This window comes from Nipponia nippon, unplaced genomic scaffold (assembly GCF_047370975.1).
Source record: "Nipponia nippon isolate SJK-2023a ecotype South Korea unplaced genomic scaffold, ASM4737097v1 scaffold_18, whole genome shotgun sequence".
NCBI classification, from domain to species: domain Eukaryota; kingdom Metazoa; phylum Chordata; class Aves; order Pelecaniformes; family Threskiornithidae; genus Nipponia; species Nipponia nippon.
The window spans coordinates 4,924,672-4,951,275 of NW_028262334.1; the positions used below are offsets into that span (position 1 = coordinate 4,924,672).

The 26,604-nt window shown below is 50.0% G+C and overlaps 1 protein-coding gene across 2 annotated transcripts in view; it reads left to right on the forward strand.

Moving 5' to 3' along the window:
* Positions 1-452: 452 nt before the first annotated feature.
* TMEM132B (transmembrane protein 132B) overlaps positions 453-26,604 on the forward strand; it is a 257,005-nt gene continuing 230,853 nt past the window's right edge. The window contains exon 1 of one of the 2 annotated variants that reach the window (XM_087754474.1): positions 453-586. In XM_087754474.1, coding sequence (XP_087610600.1) covers positions 502-586 — 85 coding nt within the window. In that variant the 5' untranslated portion in view covers positions 453-501. The remainder of the gene's footprint in view (positions 587-26,604) is intronic. The other variant, XM_087754475.1, reaches the window with a different exon arrangement.

Sequence of the window (26,604 nt, forward strand, 5' to 3'; positions counted from 1 at the left end):
CCCCGTTCTGGCGGGCCCCGCTCCGGCTGCCGAGAGCCGCGCCCCCGGGCGGCCGCGGCCCGGCCCCCCGGGGCGCAGCGGCCCGGCCCCGCCGCCGCCCCCCCCCCCCCCCGCCCCGCTCCCCCCGCAGGTGAGCCCGGCGGCACCGCCCCCGCCCAGCCCCGGCTCGCCCGTCCGTCTGTCCGTCCGCGCCGCCGCAGCCCCCGGCACAGCGCCCGGCTGCCCCGGGGGAGCGCTGCTGCTGCAGCCGCGGCGGCGGCGGGCGGGGGCGGCGGCGGCGGCTGCCCCCCGGGGCGGCGATGCGGCGGGGGCGGCCGTGAAGCGGGGCCGGCGGGGACCCCCCCCCCCCCCGCGGGGCGCCCGGCCCCGCCGCCGGGCGGGCGGAGGGAGCCGCGCAGCGGAGGGGAGCGGGCGGGCGCGGGGGGAGTGGTTACCGGCTCCGCCGCGACACCCCGGCCCCCCCGCCCCGTTCAGCCGCCCCTCTCCAAATAAATCAGCACCATGACTACTTCTGGGCATGGAACAAAGAGGATGCTCTCCCGGGGCCCCGCGCTGCTCCTGGCGCCGCTGCTGCTCCTGTGCCGAGGTAACCCCCAGCTCCGCGACCCCGACCCCGTGCTCCTGTTTGTTTGAGTTTTTTTTAACTCTTTTTATTGATTTTATTCCCCCCCCCCTTGTTTTTACTTTATGCCTTTCCCTCTTCCCAGCCCTCCCGCCGACGTGGCCGCGGGGCCCCCCCGGGCGCTCGGCGCTGCCCTGCGCCTCGCGGATGCGGCACCCGCACCCACGCACCCCTCTCTTGGGCTCACAAAGTTGTCCCCGTCCATCTCTATCGCGACAGCCCCCCCGCTGCGTCCACGGTCGCCTCCCCGTGTCCCCCCCCACGCGTGTCGCGGGCTCCCGGCCCCCCTGCGCGGGGGCTGCCCCGCGGCTTCGGCCGCTGCCGGCTTGGGGGGGAAAAAGGAAAAGTTTGGGCTTCCCGGAGCGCTGGGGGCCGGGGAGCGGCCGGGGGCTGGGGCTCCCGCGGGGCTGCCGACCCCCGCTCCGCCGCTGCTCCTCGCCGCCGCGGGCTGCGCTCGGGGGTGGGGGGGGGGGGGGGGAAGATGCCCGGGAGTTAAATCTCTTCGGTAAAATAACGCTGGTGTCGCCTTTCCTGCGCTTTGTTTTAAGCGGAGTGGGTTTCCCCCGGCTGGCGGGGAGCAGGATCAGGCCCTTAGGTGAGGTGAGGTGGGATTTCCTAATTGCGGCCAGCTGCCAGGCAGCACGCCTGCGGCTTGAGAGAGCGCGGCTCCCAGCATCTCTCTCTTTTTTCTTTTCTTTTTCTTTTTTTCCCCCCCCCCAGCTGAACTCGGGAGCAGCCTTTTGGGTCCCAGTTGCGGGTGTTTGCCGGGGAAAGGCTCAGCCCCAGGCCGGCAAGCCGGAGCGCTGCCCCTGGGAAAGTCTTTTGTAAGACTTCTCTCCTGGCACGTTTTTCTCTGCTTGCTCGTGTGAGCTCCCTGGCAGATGTTGTTCTTAATAAATAGGGGTTGTTAAAAGCAAATTAATTAAGGCCCATCGGTGCTGAAGTTACTCAGCGATTCGTTTGCCTTTACTGCTGCTCGGGACGGTGCTCGCGTTTGGCCGTAGCGTGGAGCCTGGGCTGCTGGGGAAACTTCACCGGGGCTTTAGGGATACGCCAAAACGCAAGGATTTTAGGTGAAAAAGGAGCGATCCATGGGAGGGGTGAAAGCAGCAGCTGTCGCTCCTGGGGAGGGCACAGGGAATGTGTTGTGGCAGGGAAGCGTTTCAGGAAAGGTCCCTGCAGGGACAGCAGGAACGATTTGGGAGGAAGGGGGGGACACACAGACATGATGGACAGAAGGGGGTCCTTGCTCTGCTTGCCCTAAAAAGCCCTGCTCGCCCCTGCCCTCCAGCTCCCTCCTTCCCCCGGGGTATGTGCAGCCATGGCGGCACTTGGAAATCCTGTTGAGCAGGACATGGGGAGCGGGGTGCCGAGCGTGGGGTGCAAGGTTTCGGGTGCCGGGCACAGAAAGTGGGGTGCAGGTCGTGGGGAGCAAGGCACTGAGCACGGGACTCAGAGTGCGGGCTGCCTGCGGGTCAGTACTGCCCCGGCCGAGCGATGGCTTTCTGTTGCCAGCACGATGCCCTGCGCTTGGTGAAGCTCTCCTTTCATTTGAGGAGAGAGCCAAGAGCAGCAAAGGAGCAGGTTTTCTGGTTTTGTTTTTTTTTTTATTTTTTATTTTTTTTTATTGCTTTGACACATTAATGATAATCTTTTCTCTGATATTCCCCCCTCCCATCTCCTCCTGTGTGGGTAGCTACCATGGTGAGATTGGGCTGTGGGTGTAATTCTTCCAGTGCTCAGAGTGCTTAAACATATGGAAACCCACTTCGAAACAGTTTGTGGCTGCAAACCTACCGTCGTACCCATCCCTCTCCCCTGCTCTCTCAATGCCTCCCTGCACAATGTGCGCATCAGAAACTTGCAGTGCGCTTTCAGCTCAAGCTGTGAATAACGAATCCGTCCCCAGCCTGCGCCTCTTTCTCCTCTCTAGCCTGTAGCACCCCTTTGCTTTCGTAGCGGAGCGCTGCCCCTGCCCTGTCCCACCCCTGGCGTGGACCACAGCAACGGCTGCGTGTGGAGAGGGGGTTTGGGATCTGGGGAAGCCTCTTCCAAAAGAGGCGAGTGGCGGCAGTGCCCGGGAATGCCTCCCGCCGGGGCTGCGCTGACCTTGCTGCGGCTCGCTGGGCTCCAAGTCGCCTTTCTCTTCTGGATTACAGGGGTTAACGAACCACATCTTGGTTTGGGTTGTTGCAGACGGGAGAGACACCTGCGTGAGCCATGCCGCGGTGCTGCCATCTCTGCAAAGCTCCCAGCTCACACAGACGGTCGTGTTGGGCACTTGCCATTTTTCTCTCTTTATTTGCCGTTGCTCCCTTCCCCCTTGCCAGGGCTGGCTCTGGGCAGGCTGCGTTTCGGGGACCGGAGGTGCGCCGGGCTGGGTTCCTCCAGCCTCTTCAAAGTGGGTGGCATTTGTTCACCTGTCAGGCAGGTCCCCTAAACAGATTTGTGAAGGTCCAATTAAGAGATCACTCTCCTGTCCCCGGGTCTCTGGCGGCCTGGCTGCTGGCGCGCGCGCGGCTGCGAGCAGAGGGTGTGCGTGTGTGTTTGGCAGCCAAAGGCCGCTCACGCCGAGCTCGAGGATGTCTCTTGCTGGCAGCAGGCCCCCATTTGTTGCTGGCATCTAGGCAGGGTTTTTGGCCGCCTTCCTTGCTGGCGGCGGCCGAGCTGTCTCTGAGGTTATATGAATAGGTATCCTGTGAATGACCTGGATGAATTACCTGAATGTTTTGTTTTCCTGCCTGATGCCATCTCACCGGCTCGCTCCCCTGCCTTGCGCGTGGGCAGCGCCGTGCGCCCTGGAGCCGGCGTGGGATCGCGGGGCTGGCTGCTGACAGCGGGGGGTACGGCAGCGTGGGGACGGGGCGTGCAAAGCTCATTGAACAAACCGACTCCTTCAGCCCCTGTAAAATGCACTTGGGCTGTCGTGATCCCTGCGTGAGGAAGGACCTGCGAATTGCTTTTAGACTCTGGCTGCAGGGAGGTGTGGGCGGAGAGACATTATGCGTGTTTTATTATGTGTCCCTGTATCGCTCTACATAATATGGAGGCACTTTTTATGCAGAGGCTCTTCAGGAACAAAAATGAAAGACCTGTATTATCTGCTGTACAATAGGTTTGCAGAATGTGATCATACAAACTGTTGAAATGTAGGTTATTTTCCCCAGTAATGTGGGGAAATGATTTCAACATTTTATGCAATGGCCGTCCAAACTGATGTGGTTTGGGGGATAGCGTGGTGGGGGGAGAAATCTGAAGTTGTTATACTGCCTCTTGCTCCAGCATCCATTAGAGCAATATATTTCAGATATTCTGATTTTACTTCCCATCAGTGTAAATCTAGAGCAGCTCCTCTAAAGTCAGTGAAGCTGCTCTGGATTTATGCATCACCACCGTGATCGGCGTTGGGCTCTCTGGGAATGCAGGAGGCAACTGTGTGACTTGCCCTGCGCTGCATTTTTCACTTCAAAAATATCCTGTCGCTGATGCTGCAGCCTCCGTTGTATATTTGAAATGGGGAAGTCCACATCACTCCCTGGTTTTGGGTTTTGATTATTTTGTTTGATTTGTCAGGCTTGGTCGCAAAGCTCCCTTCACTGACATGTAACTCTTTGGCTGATCAATAGGGTCTCTTGAGGTTTGAATGCCAAAATAGTTACATTAAAAAAAAAAAAATCAATAAAGTGCAATTAATTTGCTGTATTTTATTACTGGGAATGAGAGGTGCTTCAAGAATCTCACTCCAAGCCCTATTATCTCCGTGTTTAAAGCAGCTTAGCGTGGCGAGGAAGGTACGAACCCGGGAGTGGCTGTAGGAGGTCAGAGCAGAGGGTTGCCGAGACCCGGACATGGTTTGTGTCTCAGGCAGGATTTTTGGATCAGGGATGCATTCCTGAGCCAGAGATGGCATCCATTTATTTAATTGCTGTGATGGGTTTGCCATCATGGATTTGGTTACTCTTTGAGCCCGGGCAGATGTCTGGTGTGCACAGCATCTCTGGGCAATGACTGTCTTGTTTCAAAGAGCCTGCAGAGCGGAGCCTGTGCACTGCCAAGTGTGGCAGGGATTTGGGCTACGTAGCGTTTTAGGCTACATAGGGTTTTGCCATTTGTGCCTATGGGATGCAGATTTCCACCCTGGAGACCCCACCGTGACCCAGGTTCCTCCTGCCCTTCTCCATAGCTCCTCAGAAATGTGCTTGGAAGCCAGGCTGCTCAGGAGACCCGTGCTGGTGGCGATCCCAGGAGGGTCCCTTTGCTGAAAGGTGGAGGAAGCATAGGGTATCGTTACTCGTAGTGTTGGGTTGTGACAACTCAAGGTGCTGCTCTTCCTGAACCTCAGTGGTTGAAGCTGATACGAAGCACGAGTTCTGCCGTGATGGAGAGGTGGCTTCACTGAGCGATGCATCTCGCTCATGCAGGTGGCTGCCAACCTGTCCTATCTCGGACGTGCGACCAGAGAGCAAAGGGGAGGTGGCAATCTCCTATGCTCTGTGGGAAGCAAGTGGAACTAAAGTCTTCTGGCCTTAATAAACATCCCACTGAATGAGAAGCCATCCCACTGAAATAAATACTGTCAGCTCAATAAATTAAATTCACTGAACTTGATTCCCCTTTCTCCCCCCGCCTAAATATAACTAATGTTTGTTAATGACAAGCGGTGACTTGATTTGTTGGCACAGCATTAGCACTTACCCCTGTCAGTGGCTCAGCTGATGCGCTGGCACGTGGTGGGAGCAGAGATGCTTTCCTGACTACGGCTGTCAAAAGTGCCACGGAGGCTGGGGAGTGCGAGTTACCATGTGGTGCTCTAGATGTCGTGGAAGATGCTTCGATTTTATGCTGTCGGGAGTTTCCCAGCTGGCATTTCAGAGGAAGCTGTTCCCACGTGAGGATGGGCAGGCAGAAATGACAAGCAAAGAGGTCCTCTGAGATAGCTTACAGGGCTGGATGGGGATTTCTTGGCGTCTGCTTTCCCTGGGTATTCCCATTCCCCTCCGTGACGTAGAGTGCTGCAATGGGAAGTAAAGCAAGTGCTGCTGGGAGTGTCTGCGGTGGGTAAATTCAATGGGGAAGGACTTCGCTATTTGCACGGTACTTTGCACGATGGACTTCAGTCTCAGATGCAATGTAAATATTAACGTTTCTTCGATGCTATCCAAAAATTCTCTTGCAGCACACTTTCAGCTTTTCTTTGTTTACATAAATGTGTTTGTTTCTGACAGCATTCAGAAAGCTTCATGAATTTATGATGTGCTCTAGTTTCCAGCACACTTTCTTTTTTCTTTTTTTTCTTTTTTTTTTCCCCCCACGAAACGCTCTTTCTTCCCAAATTTTGGTGATGAAATGGCAAGAGGTATGCATATTTCAGCAGGCTATTGAGAGGCAATGTAAACACCATCTTTCATGGAAAATCAGTTTGTTCAAGTTCAAAAGCAGCCCAGCCTCCCCACTTGATCAATTTGCCTGTCATAGGAGATGATTTTAAAAGTGGCGATTACGTCCTATCTTGTCTCTCGCAACTTCAGGCAAGGAGAGAAAAATGAAGTGTAGCATTTGATTTTAACTCTGTTTTTTCTGAATTTTTTTTTTGGTGATGGTGGTAGTCAGGGGTGAAGCAAAGGAGTGCCCTGAGGGGGTGAGGGATAGCCAGGAACAGAGGGGTTTCCACGAGGCTGCCATCTGCTGAGTAGACTAATTGGAAACTGCGTGTAAACCAGCTCTGCTCATCTCGCTGTGCCTGCACCAGCTGGCCCTCGAGAGCCGCTCTGCCCCATCACTTCCCCCACGGTGGAGGAGGAGACCTGCAATGGCACAAGGACGGGCTTCTAGTGAGAAAGATGCTAAATCTTGGGGAGAAGGGGGCTTGGGGCTCTGCTGTTGCATGGCCATGTCCTCCTGTCCCAGGGCATAGTGCTGCCCTCGGGTTAAAGACTGTGCAGGGACCAGAGGTATGATTACGGGGAGAAGACGGTGTAAAACCACCTGTGTTAGGCAGCCCTAGCTTAACAGCAATGATAGTGCCACAAAGCTGCCCTAGATGGAAAGAAATGCTGGAAAAACCCCACGGATGCAATTCAAACTGGGGCTAAATGGAGAAGCAGGGACTGAAATCCTTATTCTGGCCAAGCCGAGGGGCTCGGGAGGCTCCAGAGATGGTGTTCCCACCGGGACCACCCCATGGGTGGTGTGGGAGATGGTGCCTCTGGCCAAGCAGGTGTCCCTATCCTGAGCCCGTTTACCTGTACAGGGGTGACACCGTACCCTAAATACACAGCGTTGGGAGGGTTTGGTCAGCTGCCGAGGGAGCTCCAGGGGGATCGGCCTGGGGAGGGACAGCATTTCTGCTAGAGAGGGGGGAAATGTCATCCTCGTTACCCAAGAAATCCTTCAGAAAATTAAATTAGAGGTGCAGATATCTTTGGGTTTTTTTGTTTTGCTTGTATGGGAACATCTCAAAAACAGATGGCAAAGCAGAGATTTATTTTCCGTTAAGTGCAGAGGGCTGGTGCACAGGACCTTATCTGCTTGTGGGCCCTGTAATAAACCTACCAGCAGGTGATTTAAATCCAGTTTTTCTGATGGGGAGAGTAGTGGAAGGAACAAGGTTTATGTTACTTACAAATTTTATGAGCGATATTAGATTTTTAAGATGCAGGAATGATCAGGGCATGGCTCTGTAGCACCGGAGACTTTCATTCCTTTCATAAAGGATCTTCCCCGAGTCAGAAAAAATTTACATTATTTAGCAGTTGGGCTGCCGAAGCCAGCTGTTTGCATGAGTGACAGACGCAACTATTTTATATCTCAGTTTTGGAGTTGTTGTCAATTAGCCACAGCTTTTGCTTAGCAGCCAGACCTTTGCCACGATGGGGAAGGAGGGCTGCTTAATGGATGCTGCAGCTCTTGAAACAAACATTTATGCTGTAGCTCAAAAAAAAGATGAAACTCGCACCAAAAAAAGACAGAGTCCATGCACCGTAAAAGGGAACCCTTGAGCAGATGGAGCAGGTTTCTATGCAACGAGCAGTAATTAGAAACTCAGCAAATAGTCGGTAGCTGGTGACTGTCTTTGGTACCCCTATTTTTGGTAGAAAAAGGAGCAAGTCCAAAATGAGTTTTGGAAGGAGCTGGTCTGGATGTGTGCGTGGGGCAAGTCCCCGGCCGGTGCGAGGGCCCGGTGTGGCGAGAGGCAACAGCCATCAGCCCTCGGTGCCTCTGGCCCTGACCCTGCGGGGCTACGGCAGTCTGAAATGTCACTGGTGGTTTTGAAAGGCACTTAGAGAGCCGGGGGTAGAGGACCGATAAATGCAGAAGGTCTGATTGTCTTTCACTGAGTGCAAGAAGGACACAACGCAGACCCGCACAATGAAACAGGCTTTTAAAACGTTGCAACAGAGGCATCGAGAGAGGATGGTAAAAGCTCACTGGAAGCAGAGGAAGGTCTGTCAGGGCAATCTCGAAGGCCAGCGTGCCTCAGCCATCCCCAAATCACGAGAATTAGAGCTGGAAAAGTTGGCGAATAAGCTGCCTTTCCCGTCTCCGTCGGTTGTTCGGTACAGTCTGTTCCAGAGCGTGGCTGGTTTTCAGAGATGCAGGCAGCAGGACTTCTGCTGCTTCCTTTGGCAGAGCGTTTCACAGCCTATTAGACCTCTCCCGTATTCCGCCTACGTTTTTTCTTCTCTGCTTCGTTCCGTCGTTTATTGGATGACCCGAATCCACAACTTCCCATCCTTATCACCCATCCAAAGCCAAACTCAGGCAAATCTGCAGAACAGGGACAAATGCTTAAACAGCGAGTGGGAAATGCGCCGAAAGAAGGAGCTGAGCCTGGCATGTAAATACATTTACAGTTGGAGGTTATTTGGAGAATAAAGGGCAAGGACTTGAAATGCATGTGGTGATGAGCCATAGATTATGCTCTGAAGATACTCAGAAGGCAGTTACAGTCACACTATCTAATTCATCTCCCACTAAGACGTTCTCTTCCAAGGTGTTTGGAAATAATGGAGTAGCTTAGTTACTAACATTATTAAATCCTCATCTCTGACAGCTACGAGAATTAATATACAAAGGTTTCCTCCTCTTTTTTTCTTTTTTTTTAAATGCAGCTCCGTTACTCATTTCCTGTCTTTCGCTTAGGAGTAGCCCACTGAAAGTTATTAGCATATGAGTATTGGTGCAAAAAAGGCTAAACTCCATTAAAAGAGAGAAAAAAGCAAGAGAAAACCAGAAGATAGCATGAATTTTATTGCAGTTGAGGCTTTTTTTTTTTCTTTTCAAATATTAATCATTCATCGTTCTTCCATCTGTAGATCTCAAAGGGCTTCAGAGAAGAGAGCAGGCACCATCGAAGTGGTCCGTGCTCTCCCATCGTCCCCAGGAGGGGCCCGGGGCAGCAGTCCCATGCCTAAGGCCCTGCTGGTAGGGAGAGCAGAGGTCTTGGGTGAAGCTGGGCTCTGGGGTTATTTTTTGGAAAACAGCTGATTTTTAATTTTTTTTATTTTTTTTTTAATTTTTGTGCTGCTCTTTGAGGAGTGAGGCTCTGCTCAGATGGGAGGCTGCCGAGGTGGTGTGGCCAGTCCGTTGGCCACTGTGCACTAAGCACTGGTCGGGCACCGTCTCCTCCTCCGTGTCTCAGCCCTGGCTTGTTCTGGCGGCTGAGCTGCTTGGCATCTCCAACCCCTGGGTGCTGCTGGGGTGTGTGGACGGGCGTCAGGGCTCTCTCGGGCTGCCCCAGCGTTGGCATTGCAGGGCTGAGCGCCATCACTTCGGGGAGGAAGGACAGGGCTGAATTAACACTTGTTTCTTTTGCCAAGTTGGATTTGCACAAGTGCTGTTAAAACTGTTATGGGAAGTCCTAAGCAGAAATGAAGAGATGGAGTTAATGTTCTTTATTGCTAAAATCAAAGACTGTCCTACAGAGCAGAGCCCAGCCCGTGGTGCCCACCCATCGCCTCCCTGGTGTGATGGAGCTGGGCAGCCCACGGGGATGGGGGGCGTCTTTTCAGGGACTCCACTGAGGAGCTGTTCTTCAGATGGGCCCTTTTAAAACCCGAACGTCCATGTCACGCACCTTATTTCACCACAAAACCTTCCGTATTTGCCACGCCATTGGGGTCATAATGAGACTACTGATGTCTGCTGTAAGCCCCGAGGGATGTGAGGCTTTGATGAGCATCAGCTCCTGGGTGCAGCTTCAGCTATTTTTTTACCAAGGCATCCTGCTCATCCAGAGTTAAAATATCTTCCTCCCTTTCTCTGAGCATATTGCAGCCCAACACATTAAATGCATTAGAAGGCTTTATTGCATTTAGCCAATTAACAAAAAGGGAAAGTCAAAGAGAAGTCATTGCTTTGGTTCTTACACCAACCAGCAAGCTTTTAGATGGTTTCTCAAACTCCCTTAGGGTCTCTGTCCCCATGCCTTCTTGCTTGCTGCATGGCAGCCCCTGCTAGCCATCCTGTGGCCAGCAGTGCCTTTCATGGCCAAGTCCAAGTGTGTATCGGCAGCCAGGCTCCCCGTGTCCCCTGGCCGAGTGCCCTGTGCAAGGCCCTTGCCTGCAAGGTGCAGAGTCCCCCGCAAGGCTGTGCACGCCCCAGCAGCGAGCCCGTCCAACACGAGCGGTTTTCTTTGGTCATGGCTGAAAAGCCCTCAGCCCTCCTGTGTGCTTGTGGTCTAACGCGCTTAAAAAGCCACTGATAAATTGCAGCTCTCCCAGCTGCTCCCGATGCTCGGCTCTGGTTGAAGGTTGGGTGGGGAGGGGGTCTGCAGATGGCCGGGCTGATTCGCTGCCATTTCAGCCGGCCACGTTGACCCATGTCAGAGGCAGTGGTCACGATGGGACTGTGGCCGTATTGAGCAAAGGGCTGAGAGCAGAAGCAGCCCCAACTCTAATGGGTATCCGTCAAAATGCTCAGCCCGCTTAGGTGTGCAGGGTCTGGGAATTGCCATATCAGACTCCAGTCTGTGGGACTCCATCATCTGAGTTATTATCTCCAAAACACAGTTATCTCCCTGAATGGCAGTCTCCTATTGAAAACGATCTCTTTCAGCAGGGCACTTGCATTTATTTACTGCACAGCTTCTCCCATTAGTATAATCATTACTCCTTGGACTGGGTTTGAATTCAGAGCATCCCACTGTGGTACTTAAAGAATTAATTACAGCGATTAAAGAATTCCTCTAAAGACTTCTATGAATTGGTCTGGTTGAAGTGTTTTAGCTTTGCTTCAGTTGGTGCAGCTCTTGTCAAAGGATTGTGAGAAAATGCATGGGTCAGTGATTTAGATTAGGCAAATTACGTTAGAAAAATTGATTTGATTTAGAAAGTGAGCTTTCAGATCACAGGGAATTGCCTGCTTCTTTCTCTGCTGTGCTGCTTCTCCCTGAAGATGAGCAGAGGCAGATAATTCAGGGTTAAAGTAAGTGGCTATTGTAAAAGGTTTGTCTGAGAGCAAACGAGAGATGGGTTGACACATATCTTTAGATAAACGATTATTGACCCATATATTGCTATGTGTGCATCAGCTGGAGATATGGGCAGATGGGGACGCTTATAAACAGCACTAATAGGCAGTTTGTGTGGCTTGCTAAATAATTTGGTCCTTATTTTTAGGTTTGAGTTTGTTTTTTTTCCCAGAAATGGCTTTTCTGTACGGCATACCTTCAGAGCCAGCGCGGATCTGGGAACGTGTGCTGTGCGGCTGCCTTTGCCAGCCCAGTGCCTGCCTTGCCTGGCTCTGTGCTTAGTCATTCCTGGGGCTGGGAGTTTGCTTTTCATGGTTTTTTTTTTACTTCCTCGGATCAAACTGAGTGTTTCCTCCTTCTGTCTCTCATCCTCGTCTTAAAGGGGCTGCAGCCCCTGGGCTGCCGCGGGACAATGCCCAACAGCGGGCGCAGCGGGCAGTGTCCGCTCGGGGGACCAGCTCCTGAAAAGCACCTTCTGAAAGAGCAGTTCCCTTCCCTGCATGCCAAGGAGTTTCTTCCGAGTTCTTCTCCAGACCAGCTGTGTTTTGCCTGTGAGAATGACAGGTTGCGAATGCAATGGCTGCTGGCCGGAGACCCAAAGTGTTCGCGGCCGTTCGTGAGTCGCTTACCACTGCGAATGGGCTCGCCGAGTTCGTCAGGGTAGCAGGGATGAAGTTTGGCAGCAAGTGTTTCGGTTGTCACTTTGTAAAATTTCTCTTTTAAAAATAGTTAAAGAGATGGGTTTTGCCTAGCAATGCTTTTTGTTTCCTTGTCACCTTGCAGAACCCTTTAAATTCCAGCTTGTTTACTGGGATGTTGGAGAGGTCTCACTTTCAGTCTGGCTAGCGCTGGTGGCGTTTCTCTCCAAAGGATCACCACTATCTCCCTTGGCACGCAGATCCAGGTGTGGGGCTCCGGTGAGCCTGTGCCGTTCCCTCTCCCCCAGCGTGGGCACGAGAGAGGTGCAGGGCTCTCGCGGTGCCGACACGGTGGGGTGCACCCTTTGGCTCGGCGGGTGCATGCACGTCCCTGCGCCATGCAGAGAGCCTCTTCCGTACCGGGAAGCGAGATGGCGAGTACAAGGAGAGAAGGGATGCTGGGGAGCGCTGGAATGGAGACTCCCGCCAGCAACTGAATTTAACGCTGCAAAAAAGAAGTTGCAAAAGTAGCAATCCATCTGTCCACTTAGTGGGAGAAACCTAAGATCATTTCACAGTAATCAGCCCCCTGGTGCTTAGAAAAACCAAAAATACTGCAGGTTTTTGTTTTAATGTGGATAACTGGCAAAATCTAAAGCACATTAATGTGCTCAGAGTCTATGTGGCCTTTTTTTTTTTTTCTTCTTTTGACAAATAGAAGCTGTATCAAATTAAAAACTAATACAAGAAAAAATAGATTGCCTTTGCTTTTTAGATACCATGTATCTGCCATAACATTTCAGAGGTATTCTTTCCTCCCTGAAACTCTCCAGTTAATTACCAGCAGAGTTATCAGCAAGTGGATGTTTTTCTTTGCCGCAGGTACAGTTGGACGGTGAACGTTGTCATCGTGTCATATCTCGCAGTAATACATTCTCAAGGTGATGCATTATGCAGGTGCATTGCCATGCTATAGCTGCTTGGCTATATCAGTGTCTCCATTAAAACCCACAATATTCAGGGATTTTAATTTGGTTGTAAAAATCTTGCTCCAGGCACTACCTCAGATGACAAAGTCTGGGACTGGTGGGGTTTTTTTGTAATCTCATTTTATTTTTTCATGCATTTCCTATTTTTTCCTTTCCCCTTAACTGTAAGAACATAGAGGAAACAAGCTCCAAAGGCTCTGCTTGATTCTTGCTTATGTGAATTGACAGACATTGAGTTGGAGGAAGATTGTAAAGATTTCTGCCTCCGTGTGTTGAAACGGTCATTCCAATTAAAAGAGGGGTTACCAGCGGTGGGGTTTGAACGTGGCAAGCTCGAAGGTGTCCTGAAGGAACACTTGTTGCAAGAAGTCTCTGGGGAGAGCTGTTCAGGGGGGACATTTCTGCAAGCCAGGTGCAGGGGATATGTTCCCACTGCCGCCGAAGGGATGCACCCGCTGTCCCCAGGCAAGGCTGTGGCTACCTGTGTCCGTGCCACGGGCTTGGCCCAGCGTTTGGGGGAGGCCGTGGCTGTGGTGTGCGGAGCTGGACGCTGAGGATGTGAGTGAGACGCAGCAGGGCTTTGCTTTGGGACCGGAGTCGCTGAATTGCAGCAGATGCTTTGCTGCCACACAACAATTTGTAATTAAAACACAACTTGCCGTCCTGATTAGATTAAGCAGTTAAATTCATTTGCAATATTTTTTTCCCCCTGCATTGTGTAATTAGCAGCATATGATGCTTACATTAGCTCAATTAAAAGTTATAATGATTAATTTGCACTTCAAAGCCTCCCCATGAATCAACTGGTACAGCACACCGGAGCAAGCTCAATTACGCTACGGTTGCGTGAAGTGCCCGCGTGAACACCGTACCCCGCCTGCCCCCGGGGCATGACAGTTGCGGCACGATGGATGGTGCGGTGGTTACCGGTGTTTGGGTCCTTCTGGAAGTCAGCAGTGTCCGTGTGCCCCGAGTCGCTCGATAAACGACAGGGCTGATGCTTGCCAGGACCTGGCAATTCCTTCCTTGCATCCGAGTCAGGGTGATGCATCCCAAAGCACGCAACTGACCGTCCACCTGGGAACAGTTAAAAGTGATAAAGTGAAGGTTACCGGTGGTTCTTGTTGATGCCTTTTGAATATAAGCATCGTTCTAAAGTGTTTTGGCCAAATTCCGAATGTTTTACCCAGGTTAATCTTTGATTAACACGAGTTTTGCATGAAGGCTTTCTAAGTCAGACTGGGGCTCTAACTAGTGAAGAACCTCATTTAAGCAAGCCAAAACCAACAAGAAAACTACTATAAGCTAATTATAATGAATTTTTTTTTCTTTCTTATGTAGTCATAATATTGTCTTTCTTTCCACCTTCTGCTGAGCTGTGAAAATATTCTGCAGAATGATATTTTTGAGTTGATGGAAAAGTACACCCCTGTCAACAATATTTTTCTATTGTTCATCAGAGAGAGGCTTCATAACAAAAGAGATCCGTGTTGGAAAAGCATGTCAGCTGCAAACAGTTTATTCAATGTCTTTTCAAATAGCAGGGTCGGTTTATGAGTTCCTGCTCCAGCTGAAGATGAAATGCAGAAGGTGGCTTCTAATCTTTCAGAGAAGTGGACGGGGCAGGTTGTAATAATGTATTGCCATTTTCACAAAAGATGGATTTTATATTAAAAGTTCCAGTGGAAAAAGGTCTGGAGGTGTTAAAATATTTATATATTGTTTAAGTTACTGTATGAGGGTGCCGTCTCCTTCCCTAGAGCGCTGTGGGGGTCGCAGACACATAAGTGAGCGGAAAATGAGCTCCCACCTTTTTTGGTCCACGTACGTGTCTGTGCGTACGTGTACGTGCGTGCGCTGACGTTAAATTGGCAGGGTGTTAAATGTTTCACTTTTCCAACCATCAATTTCAATTGAATTTCATAAGCCATTAAAGTTCTCCGCTGCTTCCTTTGCTGTTCCAGTTACGTGAGCTCCAGCCATTTAGCTGCAGGTCCTGGGGCATGATTGCTCTGTGGAGCAGCAAAAGTAAATTGGTTCCTGATGTAGAATCTTTCTATATATATATATATATATATATATATATCTTCTTCCTTTTATTTTTTTTTTTTTTTAGTGTCTCTAACTCACTGTGAGTGATGATGTTGGGCTGATGATGCGAATCTTCAAGCTTGGCTTTCTCTGGTCCGGTTCTGGATCCCCCCAACGGCATCTTTTTTAAAAAGCTTTTGTGCCTAGCTTGAATGGCAAAATCTTATATGTAGAAGAAGACGATTTCTGTTGTTGTTTATATATTATATTTAGAATCATGGTGGAGAGATTTGACTGGGTTTTTGGGTTTTCTCCCTGTAGATTTGAAATGTTTATGAGAATGATACTTATTTGGATCAAAGGAGATCTTCTGGCAGTCCTCTGACTTCATTTCAGTCCTGGCAGTGTGACAAATAATGAAAAAGCAATCATTTCCCCTTCTCCCACTTTTATTCTCAGGATAAATGAATGGTTAAGATCTCTGTGCTCAAAAATAATTGCTCATGGCCCTTACAAAAAAAAATAAAATCCATAATACTCTTTAAATAGACTATTTGATCTTTTCTGTTGGTTTGTATTTTGCACTGGTGCGTGTCTTTGCTGCCAGTCTGAGACTAAACTTGACAAAGTTTACATGGAGGCTGAGCAGGTTGAGTCCGTGGGAAGGGAAACTGGATAAATAATTTTACTTCTTTAGAAAGCAGTTCCCGTGGCAGGAGCTGAGCAGCAGGGATGCAGCAGGGCCACGCTGCTATAGTCCACCGGTAGGACTGTTTTGCACAGCATAAAGCTAAAGAATTTGCCAAAATACAGAGTGAATGGAAAAAAAGAGTACTTTTCATTTGCCACGTGTTTAAAATAGCTCAAGCATCTTCCGAAATGGGTGTGAGCGGCTGCTGAGACCTGCTGGGCAGGAGTTCACGGCTGCGCGTTCCTCCTCCAGCTGCCCCTGGGAGCTGATGAACAGAGGGAGGCGTCCACTGGTGCTTTGCCAGGATTTCTCTTTTTCTTTTCTTTCCTTGCTTTTATGGCAGTGGATATAAGGATGAACTGCTGCATTTTACATCTCTTCTCCCCTAGCAGCCAAACGGTGCTGTGCAGTGGGCTGGCCTGGGTTTGCAACGGCTGCATGGGGGCACCGAGCTGGCTGCCCATCCCAAATACTGTGCACTTCACCTTCCCAGAGCATTAACCTGCTGTTGTTTCCAGCAAAGTCAGGCATAAAAGGTTAGGCTGGACCTGTACTCCTTGTTTGGGGATAACTGCAGTGGTTTCATTCCTTTTTTTTTTCTTTTTTTTTAAATGCTGCTAATTGGTGCTTTCAGCCTCAGCTCCAGCTTAATGAAGGCTGCTGCCTGGGGATCATTGCAAACAGTTATGGAAATGTGTTTAAATGCTCGGAGATGTGTTGTACTTTTCTCTTTATGGGCTTATTCCTTCAAAAAGGATAACTGTGCCCCGAGTCCCCACCTTCCCAGGACGAATGCTTTCCCGGAGCCCTGCAGCGGGGCTCTGGGCACCTCTGCAGCAGAGAGGGTAGACGGGGGTTAGTGCTAACGCCATGAGGAAGCCCAGCCAGTTGTGCTGGGGAAGCACTGTTTGCAGTCTATTTGCTTGATGCTCCAGATGGGGCCTTTGGATGCCAGGGATGGGGATTGACAGAGAATCTAACTTCCCTCCCACCCAGGGGAGGAGAGCATCCCGCCTCCTCTGACCTGCCCATCACAAGCGTCACTTACTCAAGCCAGCGGCCCCATTAAATCAACAGGGCTGCTAATTGGATGCTAATGCAGTGCGCCTGCTACGGTCCTTGCTAATGCAATGGCTGAACCGCTTATGTTGGTCTGTCCGTCGATCAGTGCGTGTCCCCCTTCATGGTGGGGACTCTGTGTTTGCACAGGGGCAGAGAAGCTTTAAATTGCCTAAAAGCAATGGAAAAGGGTCACTTGATGGGTTTTCATTCATGGCTGTTGGCTGTAGCCATATGTTCCCTAGGTTTGGAGATGTGTGAGCCATTCCTGGTGCTCCTGGGGGGGTTTGGACAAGGGCTCGTGGTTTATCCCAAGACGGAGAAGCACCATCCAGTTGGACGTACACTCTTGCAAGCCTGGCCAATTAATTCTGCTCCAGGCGTTGAGCCAGCGATGGTAGGAAGCAATGATGAATAGCCAGGCTGTCGCTTCCTCCTCTGAGAGAGCGTTTTGGGAGGTCAGGAGCGCCACGGTGGGTGTGCTTCCGGAACGGTTTGCAGCTCGTTTCTGTTGGTGAGACAGGGAGCTGGCAAAGGTGCTGCTTCCATGAAGCATCCCCTGATGAGAACGCATGAACTTGGTTGGTTTTCAGTGCCTCTTTAAAAGCTGGCTCTCCACCAAATCTATTCTGCTGTTACTAAGTTGTGAGACCCCAGGGTGGTGAGTCTGTGCCCTTGGGACAGTGCGGTTTCGGATTTTTTTTTTTTTTTGGAAGGTCTCATCTGGTGCTTGCTCAGGGGTCACCGATGGGAACCCTGTGCCAGCCAGTGGTGTCCGGAGGTTGTCACCCCGTGGTGGCCTTGCCTCGGCTCATCCAAAACGAGCTGCAGGTCCTCGAGCAGGCGTGCGGATCTCAGTTGTTGGCAGCTTTAATCAGAAAAACTGGATCAAGCATCAGCCTATCCTCTTATCCCAGGAGGTGGTTGCTTCAGGCTGATGATGAGGGACAGGACCTATGTTGTCCCTCACCTTTTATCTACAGCCTGTCACTGGCACGAAATGTGAAATCCTTCCCATGGTGCTGGGGGACCTTTGGGGCTCATGGATTTCCCCCCCTCCTTGTTTTAAGGCAGGGCTACGTCCTTCTTTGTGAGAGAGCCTGTTCACTCAGAAGCCTTTCAGGTAGGGATTTGCAAGGTGCTGGGTGGATGTTTCTCTGCCTTCTTGTCTGTAGGCAATAAAAGTGATTCTGAGTGCTGCTGCTGAGAGGAGGCATCCAGGCAGAAACGCAACCCCCCCTCCCCAAAAAAAGAATAAAAAAAATGGTTGTGTTCCTATGAGGGTATAATTGTCCAGGCTGTCTCAGTGGTTGCAAATGACATGGTGCTTCAAGACCAAGAGAGTGCTCAGGGCCTCCTGAATATGGCTGTGAAAGTAAAACAAGTGCTTGTTTAAAGAACAACGTGGGGTATTGTTTATTTTTGCTCCTAATTAGAGAGAGATGTGAGTGGTCTAATTCCCATATTTTAAGAGCAACATTCAGCCAAAATGATGGACAGGGAAGATGAGAAGAGGCTGCTACAAGCCAAAAGCAGCAAACCCATGAAGCAGAGCTAGAGACAGCTTTAAAGCTACGAACATAATTGCCCGAGGAGTCTGCCAAGGAACCAGATGCTGTAAATGAAAGAATAACTTCCACAGCTTGGCATCTGCCTGCGATCCAGGGGGAGGAGGAGGAGCGGGGAACTGCATGGAGGGCTGGGGAACTGTTGCTCCAGCTGCGAAACAGGTACCTTCAAAAATATTTGGTCCATACTCATGTTTTTGTGTGTAAGAGAGTGAACCTGTTGGGAAGAGGAGAGGTGACGGTCAATGCTCCTGTCTTCTGGGCTGTTTGACCCTGTTCTGTGTTTGGTGTCAGCGTTACGTGGTTGTTGGGCTGCTGGGACAATCTGGGTGCTGCGGCAGCTTGAGCAGGTGGTGGTAAATGAGGAAGATGTGGCTGGGCTGAATTCCGAACCTTTTGGGACCCATTTCTGCCCAGAACCCTACAGAGCGGTCTGTTTTCCATGCATGGACAAGCTCAGTTGATTTTTAAAATAAGTGGCTACTCGTGACTTGTCTGAGGTCAAATCATGCTTGGCAGTGCTCTAGTTTTGAAAACCAAACTGGAAAGTTCCTGTTATTTTTCTCCCCAATTTATTTTTACAATTACTGTTAAAATAATTGCAGTCCTAGCAAAGGTAAACAGCTGGGTTTCACGTAATCAGTACATAAACAATATCCATCATTTACATGGTATAAAACCTCCGCAACACAACATATTACTGAGGCTGCGTCTTAAGGAAAAAAAAAAAAGCCTTTATGGAAAGGGGAGCAGAAAATCAGCTGGGGTTCTCCTGCATTTAGTACACGTGGATTAACGGCATCAGTGTTTGCAACAGCGACACAGTCTCCTTTCTGCTTGCGCTTGAATCAAACACCCCAGAAAAAACTGATTAATAACAGCGCTGCGCATGGGGCATCTTCAGAAAGCTGTGCGAGCGGTGCTGCCCGGCGTGTGTAAACATCATGTGCCTTTCACAGCTGGGGAAACCAAGGCAGGGAGCAGTAATTAGAGGTAATAGGGGAAGTTCATGCGATTTCAAGGCAATGACAAGGGAGATAGCGCTGCTTTTCAAGCCAGGGAAAGGAAGCAGAGCTTTGTTCATGGGTTAGGCATTTTTTTACTATTTTAATAGCCTTTTGTTTTCTACTCTTATTTGGCTTTAACCAGTGGAGAAGAGGTTCAAGATGCTCCTTGGGTGCACGGGGATGAGGTGGAAGTGGGAGTGGGATGGAGGGCTCGGGGCTGGGGTGCATCCCCGGCATCCCAAGGAGCCTGGCAGGGAGCGGGGGAAATTGGAGGTGGCTGGGGGTGAATTCAGCCTCCGTGTGCTCGTGGCAACCTGCTGCGTGTGTGTCCGTGTCTGTACGTAGTTGTGGATGTTTTGCCTCGAAATAACAAAGTGTTTTTGCAAGGAGGGGCGGCGGGAGGCCTCTGTACTGCCGCAGCTTGGGGACACAGTCATGTGCAAGTCAAATAACCACATCATGTTGAGTGCTGAATGACTCCGCTTATTAATATAATAAACCAGAGGAACACGCTGTCATGACAGTCTCTGCAGCAAGAATCCAGGGGGTTATTTTAACCAAGGCGGCATTAAATCTTTCTGTCTCCTGAAAATTGCACCCTGGAGGTATAGGCTGTAGGGTAGGAGGGTAGGAACATTTAACAAGGGCTTGCAGGAGTTTTTATGCATATTGTGGTCTCCAGGACATTGCTTTGCTGTCTGAGGTTTTTATAGCTTGCTCATCACTATAGTTAAGTTCCTCAGACATGATAAGGAGCAAAGTGCGTGCACTTTCTCTTTGTTTTTCTTTTTTTTTTTTCCCCTTCTCTCCTTAGTTACAAGATGAAATTTTCTCTGCTGTAGCACTGATACAAGACCTTTTCTTCAGATGTACTATATGAAAACATGCTGTCATCCTCTGCTTTGGAAACTGGGAAATGTGTGCTTGTATATGTATATTCTTTATATACACATACACACCATAGAGAGATACGTCTGTGTGTGTGTATATATATTCTCTCTCTTTCCCTGATAAAATAGGTCTTTCTCATGTCTTTAACAAAAACTGAGTCTTTGTAGGGGATGGAAGATCAAATCTGCCCCAGGTCCCCTGATGGGCTCACAGCCCCGATGTGCTGTGATCGCTTCGAGGGCGATAGCACTCCTCTCCTGCACCCCTGGCACCAGCCTTTTGGTCACTGGGTGCACGGGTAGGTTCACCAAACCCTTGGAGAAGACCTGACCTGTTAGTTAATGCTTGACAGCCCAGCTGTCTACCCCTGAGCCTGGGAGGTCTCTGAGCCCACAAAGAGACCTTTGGGGCTTCAAATGGCCCCATCATCAGGGGCTGCCTGCTGTGGACGGGGCTTTCCGGAAGGCTCTGGTCTCTGCTAAGGAGGGAGATGAAAACAAAAAAGGCAAATTTCTCAGAGAGAACAAGTTGAGGGGAGTCCCTGCAGGTTCCTCCGAAGTATTTTGCATCGTCCACGTGCCAAACGCCGAGCACGTGGGGCTGGTCTGTGTTGCTTTACCCCGAAGTGGAGCTGGAGCACCTCGGAGCAGAGGGTGTGATGGTCTCGCCTTTGCCAGCCTCTGGTGAAAAGCGCGCCTGAATCTTCCTGTATTTCCTAGGTGTTGGCTTGACACGGAGGCAGCTTTCTCTTTTTCTAATCATGGAGAGGGTTCAATACATCGTCTGAAATAACTTTTTTGCCTCGGCAGGGAGGTTCCTTGAGGCTGTAATTGACTCTTTCTCTCTTTCAAGCAGTGGTGTTTTACCTGGGAAAGCAGCCAGTCAGTATTTTCAGCACAGCAGAATTCTGCCTTGCATTAAATGGAGGTGATTCCAGATGCTCCTTGGGTTTTTTTTCCCCTTTATGATGGTCTCATTTTACTTTGTACCCTCTCTACCATCCTGTCCACAGTGTCTCCAGCTCCTTCTTAGAAACACTGCCATTAGACGGGCACTTCTTCAGTTTCATCAAAACAGCACCTGCAGGACCAACAGATGAATAATCTGGAGTCCTCAGCTGCATCATGATGGGCAGCTGAAATCTCCTTAAGTGACCCTGAAATGAGGGCTGAATTATTACCGATGTTTTTTTGTTTTCAATGAGGATGTGTGATAACACTGAAGGTGAATTGAAAGTGAAGAAGATGCTGGATACTGGCAAGAAATCTGAAGAGGCCAGGAGAGATGAATTTCCAAAGCAGAAACAAACTGTTCTTTGTTCTTAGTTTTTCACGCCAATTTAATGTGTTCATGAAAATTGCCTCAATTTAACTTCAGGGGAGAAGAGAAACTACAGGGTTGGTGTAGCTGAAAGGCTGCATCCCATTTTAGTAAGTTTGCTATACTTTAGGTTTTCACCTAGAGGTTTTTTTTTAATAGTACTTTCTAGTAGCACTTTTCCACACCTGGTTCTTTTTAAGAAGTCCCTTGCAATCTGCAGGAGAGAGATGCTAAGCTCAGTTATCCCTGTTTCGCAGGTAGAGGGAATTGGCAGAGATGTGCAGTAACCGTGGCCCCTGCCAGAGCCGGGAACAGAGATGAGCCCTTAGCTCCCGCGGCCTGGCCTGGCGTGCCCCTGCGCACCCCAGCCCGGTGCCTGCCCGGGGGTCGGCCCGGCAGCGTGTGGCTGGAGTGGGAGGTGTAAGGCTGAGCCTGTCATCCTGCTCAACCTCACCTCATCTTATGTGCCTGCCCTAGGGTACGGTGAATTACCCTCTGTGTGATGAGCAAGGAAAGCAGTGGTGAATATTTCGGATTATATACACCTTATCTAGCTAGAGGCATGAAGCCTTGATAGACTTGGCTACTCGTCTGGCCTCTCTTGCCAGTTAAATAATCTGGGGTTGAATATCTCCACCCCTCTGGGCATTGGTTTTCCCCTCTAGTGCTCTCCCTCCTCTTCATTTCTCCATCATTAATCTGCCGACATTGAGGTGGGATTTAAGAAGTACTCGCTTGGCTTTGCATGGTGGAACTGCCAAGTTCTGCTCAGGTCATTGAGGTACATAAAAATGCACTAGGAGTTTGCAAATGCTGCTGCTTTTACTGCTTCCTTTGCAGCCACCCAGCAAATCAGTGTTGGTCACTGCTCTCTCTCCAGGACAGTCTTTCTTGGACCCACAGGGGTGGGAGATCTATGGGAATCTGGGGTTACTAGGAATTTACTCTGAGGTGTCTTGTTAATGTAGCAGCACCACCTCTGCCTATCCACCTCCAGCAGCTGCAGAAAGTGAAGGTCTTGGGACCACATGGGCACAAGTCAGATTTGTTTTGCAGGAGGTTTTGATGCTTGAAATGCAGGGACAGAGTTTGCCGTGCGGTGTCTGGAAGAACACGATTCTTTGCAATAAATGAGCAATGCTGCCTTGCCTTCCCTTAGGAAAGGGCTTCGAGGAGTTTTACTGTGCACCTTGTGCTGTGCCTCTTGTGTACAAGCTAAAGACTTTAGCTTCTGGGTCTATTATGTAATCCTCTAAATTTTAAAAAAGAAAAGCCATTAAGAAAAAGAAGAATGCACCGTCAAATTTTCGCAGCTTCCTCTGCCCAAGTGTGGCCTTGTCGGGGCGATCAGGATACTGATAGGTACAGATCCTGCAGCGTGCTTAAGCAGCAGCACTGAAGTTTGCAGGATAGGGTTGTAGATTTTAAGGTCTTGCAGCCGACAGGCATTTCTTTCCTGTCTTTGCAAATGTTTCTGATGCTGTATAAATACTGTCTGAGGTTTGCCGGTAGCTAACATTATCGCATGCTTTCATTTAAAGCAAAATCCGAGTGCCTGTTTTATATCTCTAAGAGAATTATGAAAGCCCTCTTTGCAGCATTGCAAACAAATGGAGATTGACAGTTATTAGTTTAGGATCTAACTGCTCTGACAGTGTTTGACACAGAGGGATTTTCAGTCATTGACTATGAGGCATCCCTTGGACGTGCTTGGGAGGGATGCTGAATCCATCATACCATTGCTGACCATTTACTGGGCCCTCGCTGGGGATCTCCAGGTCCTGGGGGGGTGAAGGTACCGGTAGGAGCAAACTGGGCAAGTCGCCGAGCAGAAACTTGCTGTTTGCAGCAGGTGCTGAAAAGGGGCCCAAGAAGCTGGGTTTTTTTTCCCCATGGCCTTGTTTGGGGGTATTTGGGAGCAATACAGGAACTGAAGGATTATGTTACGCACATTGCAGGTCACTTTCAGCAATAATCAGCAGGAATTTAGCACCTAATATATGTCTAATAAATCTGAATTAAATCTTTAACCGAAGGGCTTAATGTGAAGTGTAGCCAAAAAAATAAACAACCTGTTCACTTGCTATTGCTCTGCTGTTCGCTCTCTCTCCTGTGTGAGGCAATTGTAGCAGGTCATATAGCTCATTATATCTGAGTATAAGCAGCTTCTGCAGGAGTAAGGGTCGAGGCAGCACAGCTCCCTCTCTGCCCTCTTTGCAGGCACAGCGTGGGCCGCCTCTCGCAACCCAGAGCGCTGCTCTAAAGCCCTGCCTGTCTTGTCCAGCATATGGCATTGCAGCCCTTAAATATGATGGTTTTCATTTGTCACAGCTGTCAGTGACTTGAATCAATCTCTGGTGCCGTTAATCCATCCTGAGTGGAGATCCCAGCAAAGCTTTCTGGTACTGGGGAGAAGTTTACTTTCTGCTGATACTTTGCAACAGAAAAAGAGACAAGTATGGTATCGATCGCAAATGACTGTGGATGTGCCCAAGCACTCAGGTTCCCAGTGCAGGCTGCTTTTCAGGGGGACGGTAAGCTTTGCGGTGAAGTCACTGGGACGCCAGCGAGGAAAGCAAGGCATCACCTCGATTAACCAGCACCATCCGCGTCCTGTGACACTGCGGCAAATTGGGAGTTAAATTTTTTAAATCACATAGAAAAGGCAGAGCACTTATTATTTATTTTGCATGCAGTTATTCCTCCTGCTTCTCCTCGTCAGTATTTTGATTGCTGTCGAAATCTCTCTCCTCCCTGGGTGTAGGCAGCAGCGTAAGGATGGGCATGCATGGGCTATATTGCTAAGCAACACTGCCAGAGCGCTGCGTACCCCAGGCGCCGTCATTACAGCACATCCATTTTGCATCGTCCGCTGCCTCGGTGCTGCACTTGCTGGGTTTCGATCTCGCAGACCTGTTGATATCATTGATTAGGGGAGATTACAGCAATCGTAAAGTTAAGCAGAAAATGGCATTGCCTGTTGCTGGTTGGGAGGCTGACGGCAGAGGAATGCTGTTCATGGGGAATTGATGCTCATGGCTATTGATTGGCAAACACTTTGCATTGCATTGAATGTCAGTCTAGTTAGTTCATAAATTTATGGATGTCATTCTGCATTTGGCACAAACTTTCTTGCTTTCTGTGTCATTTTGTCTGGAGAGTTTGACTAAAAGGGCAATGTGATCTGCTATGAACAAAATGGAGATGTGGGAATAAAATACTAGCTTTATCATTTGCATTTACTCTACATCTCAAAGAGCAGTGTTTAGCATACCTCTGCTTTCTAATTTTACTTTTTAACGTGGTTTGAAGCCCAGGGAGACTCGTTATATGTCGATATAATGATATCGGTACAATATTGGTATGTGGAGATGGTTGTCAGATAACTTTCATTTTCCATGCACAAGTGCGTAGTAAACACACAACATTTTTTTTAATACTTTGGGGACAATTTTAAGTCTTTCAAATATATGCTGGGTAATTGAAAACAAATGTTCGCTTCCCTTTAATAGCACTTCACAGTAGTCACAGTGCAGTGTGACCGAGTTTTCACTTTAGTATTCTTTGGAGACATTTGAAGTATGTGGCTTCTCAGATCTGAGCATGGGGATTGCTCTCTGTAAAATGCATTATTGCAGCGTTTGGAGAGTCCTGCATGTGAGCAGCGTTTGCCTCTCTGGGTCATGCCTGGCCTGTTCAGATTGGATGCGCTCCTTGCAGCCACCCAGCTCTCTGGGCTGCCATTTGGTAAAAACTTTGGTAAGGGAGGCTCTTGGCTCTCGTGCGGCACCCTGCAGCTGGGAGGCAGTTGCTCCACACGGCCTCGGGGGTGTTGCGAGCTGCGGCAGCGCAGGGTCTCATTGTGCCCCCTCCGGGCTCTTCGTGGGCCAGATCCAGCCCATGGGGTGCTGCATTTGTGTTTGTGCTTTGCGAGCAGCGAGGCTTGCTCAGAGGAGCTGACCTGCATTTGGAGTAAGGCTTGAGCCGCTGTGTCAGCAGTGATCCCGTACGCCATGTCCCAGGGGCCACCAGGCTCCAGGTGGATGCTGAGCCGTTTTGCTGTGAGGACAGGATTGCAGAGGCAGCTTGGCTTGGCTCTGGAGCAAAGACCCGTCCCTAGATCGCTGCTGCGTGGCTTTTCCCAGGCAGCCAAAAGAGAGCGATGCCTTTTGCTCCCCCCAGCGTCTTGAATTTGGGCTGGTGATGCCGAGGAGGAGTGTGCCACATGTGGGATGTATCTTGTCTAACAATTACTCATCTAAAAAGGGCGTTTTGGCTCTCTGTTTAATCGCTGCAGAGGAGTCGGCCTCTTCAGAGGTAATTTGTCCTGCTTTGACCCACATGCCTGAGCGCTGGGGAGCGGGTTCCCTGGTCCTGCCGGGTGGCAAGGGGCAGGCGCGGGCACAGCCATGGGGTCAGTCTCCAGCTGGATGGGGTTTTCCACCCTGTGTGTGCTGATGCCCAGCCCCTGAGCCAAGAAGTATCTTGGCTCAAGTATCTTCCCCTGCCACGTCTTCATGGGAACGTTTCTGAGGTGGGGAAGGGACCATCAAGCTCCCTGTACCACCATGGGAAGAGGAGCCACCGTGCTTCTCTCCGAGGCACAACATTTCTGCTTTTAGCAGAATAAACCATTGCTGAAGAATGGGACCTAATGAAGAGAATTTGAAGTGCATTTATCCTTTGAGAAGTGAGTCTAAATATAGAGTCGTGGAGTTCAGTATCTCTCTCTCTGAGATGTTCAGATCAAACGTACCCATTTTGATACTTTTTTTTTTTTTCTCCTCCTTTCTGTCAGCCCCATGGCCTCCCCTGGGAATTTAAATTGCAGTTGAGCTCCTTTGGACTTGTAAATCACTTCCCGTTACAAAGGTACTGCGGTGTGGTCGGGACGTGGCTAATTACGTTAGTGTTCGGCAAGGCAGAGTAAAGCCCCCCTTGCCTCCCTCCAGTTGTGTCACCTTTTGGTGCTGTCTCAGGAATAATGATAATAGTAATAGCAGCAATACAAGGGCCGCCGTGAAAGCTGGGGGCCCTGACTGAATGCACGCAGGTAAGCGAGAGGCTGGGGAAGCGGCAGTCCTTCCCAAGCGCTCCCCTGGCCAGCCTTCACTGTCCTCAGCCTTTTTGTCGGATAAGCTGGGGCTGTGATCAAGTGGGGCTTGTTTTGTCAGACAGGTATACCCACAAAGGCCATTCTCATATGCTGTATAAAAATGGAAATTCATCCCTAAACATTCACATTCATTTGTAAAACAGTTAAGAAATGAAAACTGTCAACACCTGAGACTGAGAGTCCATCTGGCCTCCTGAAAGA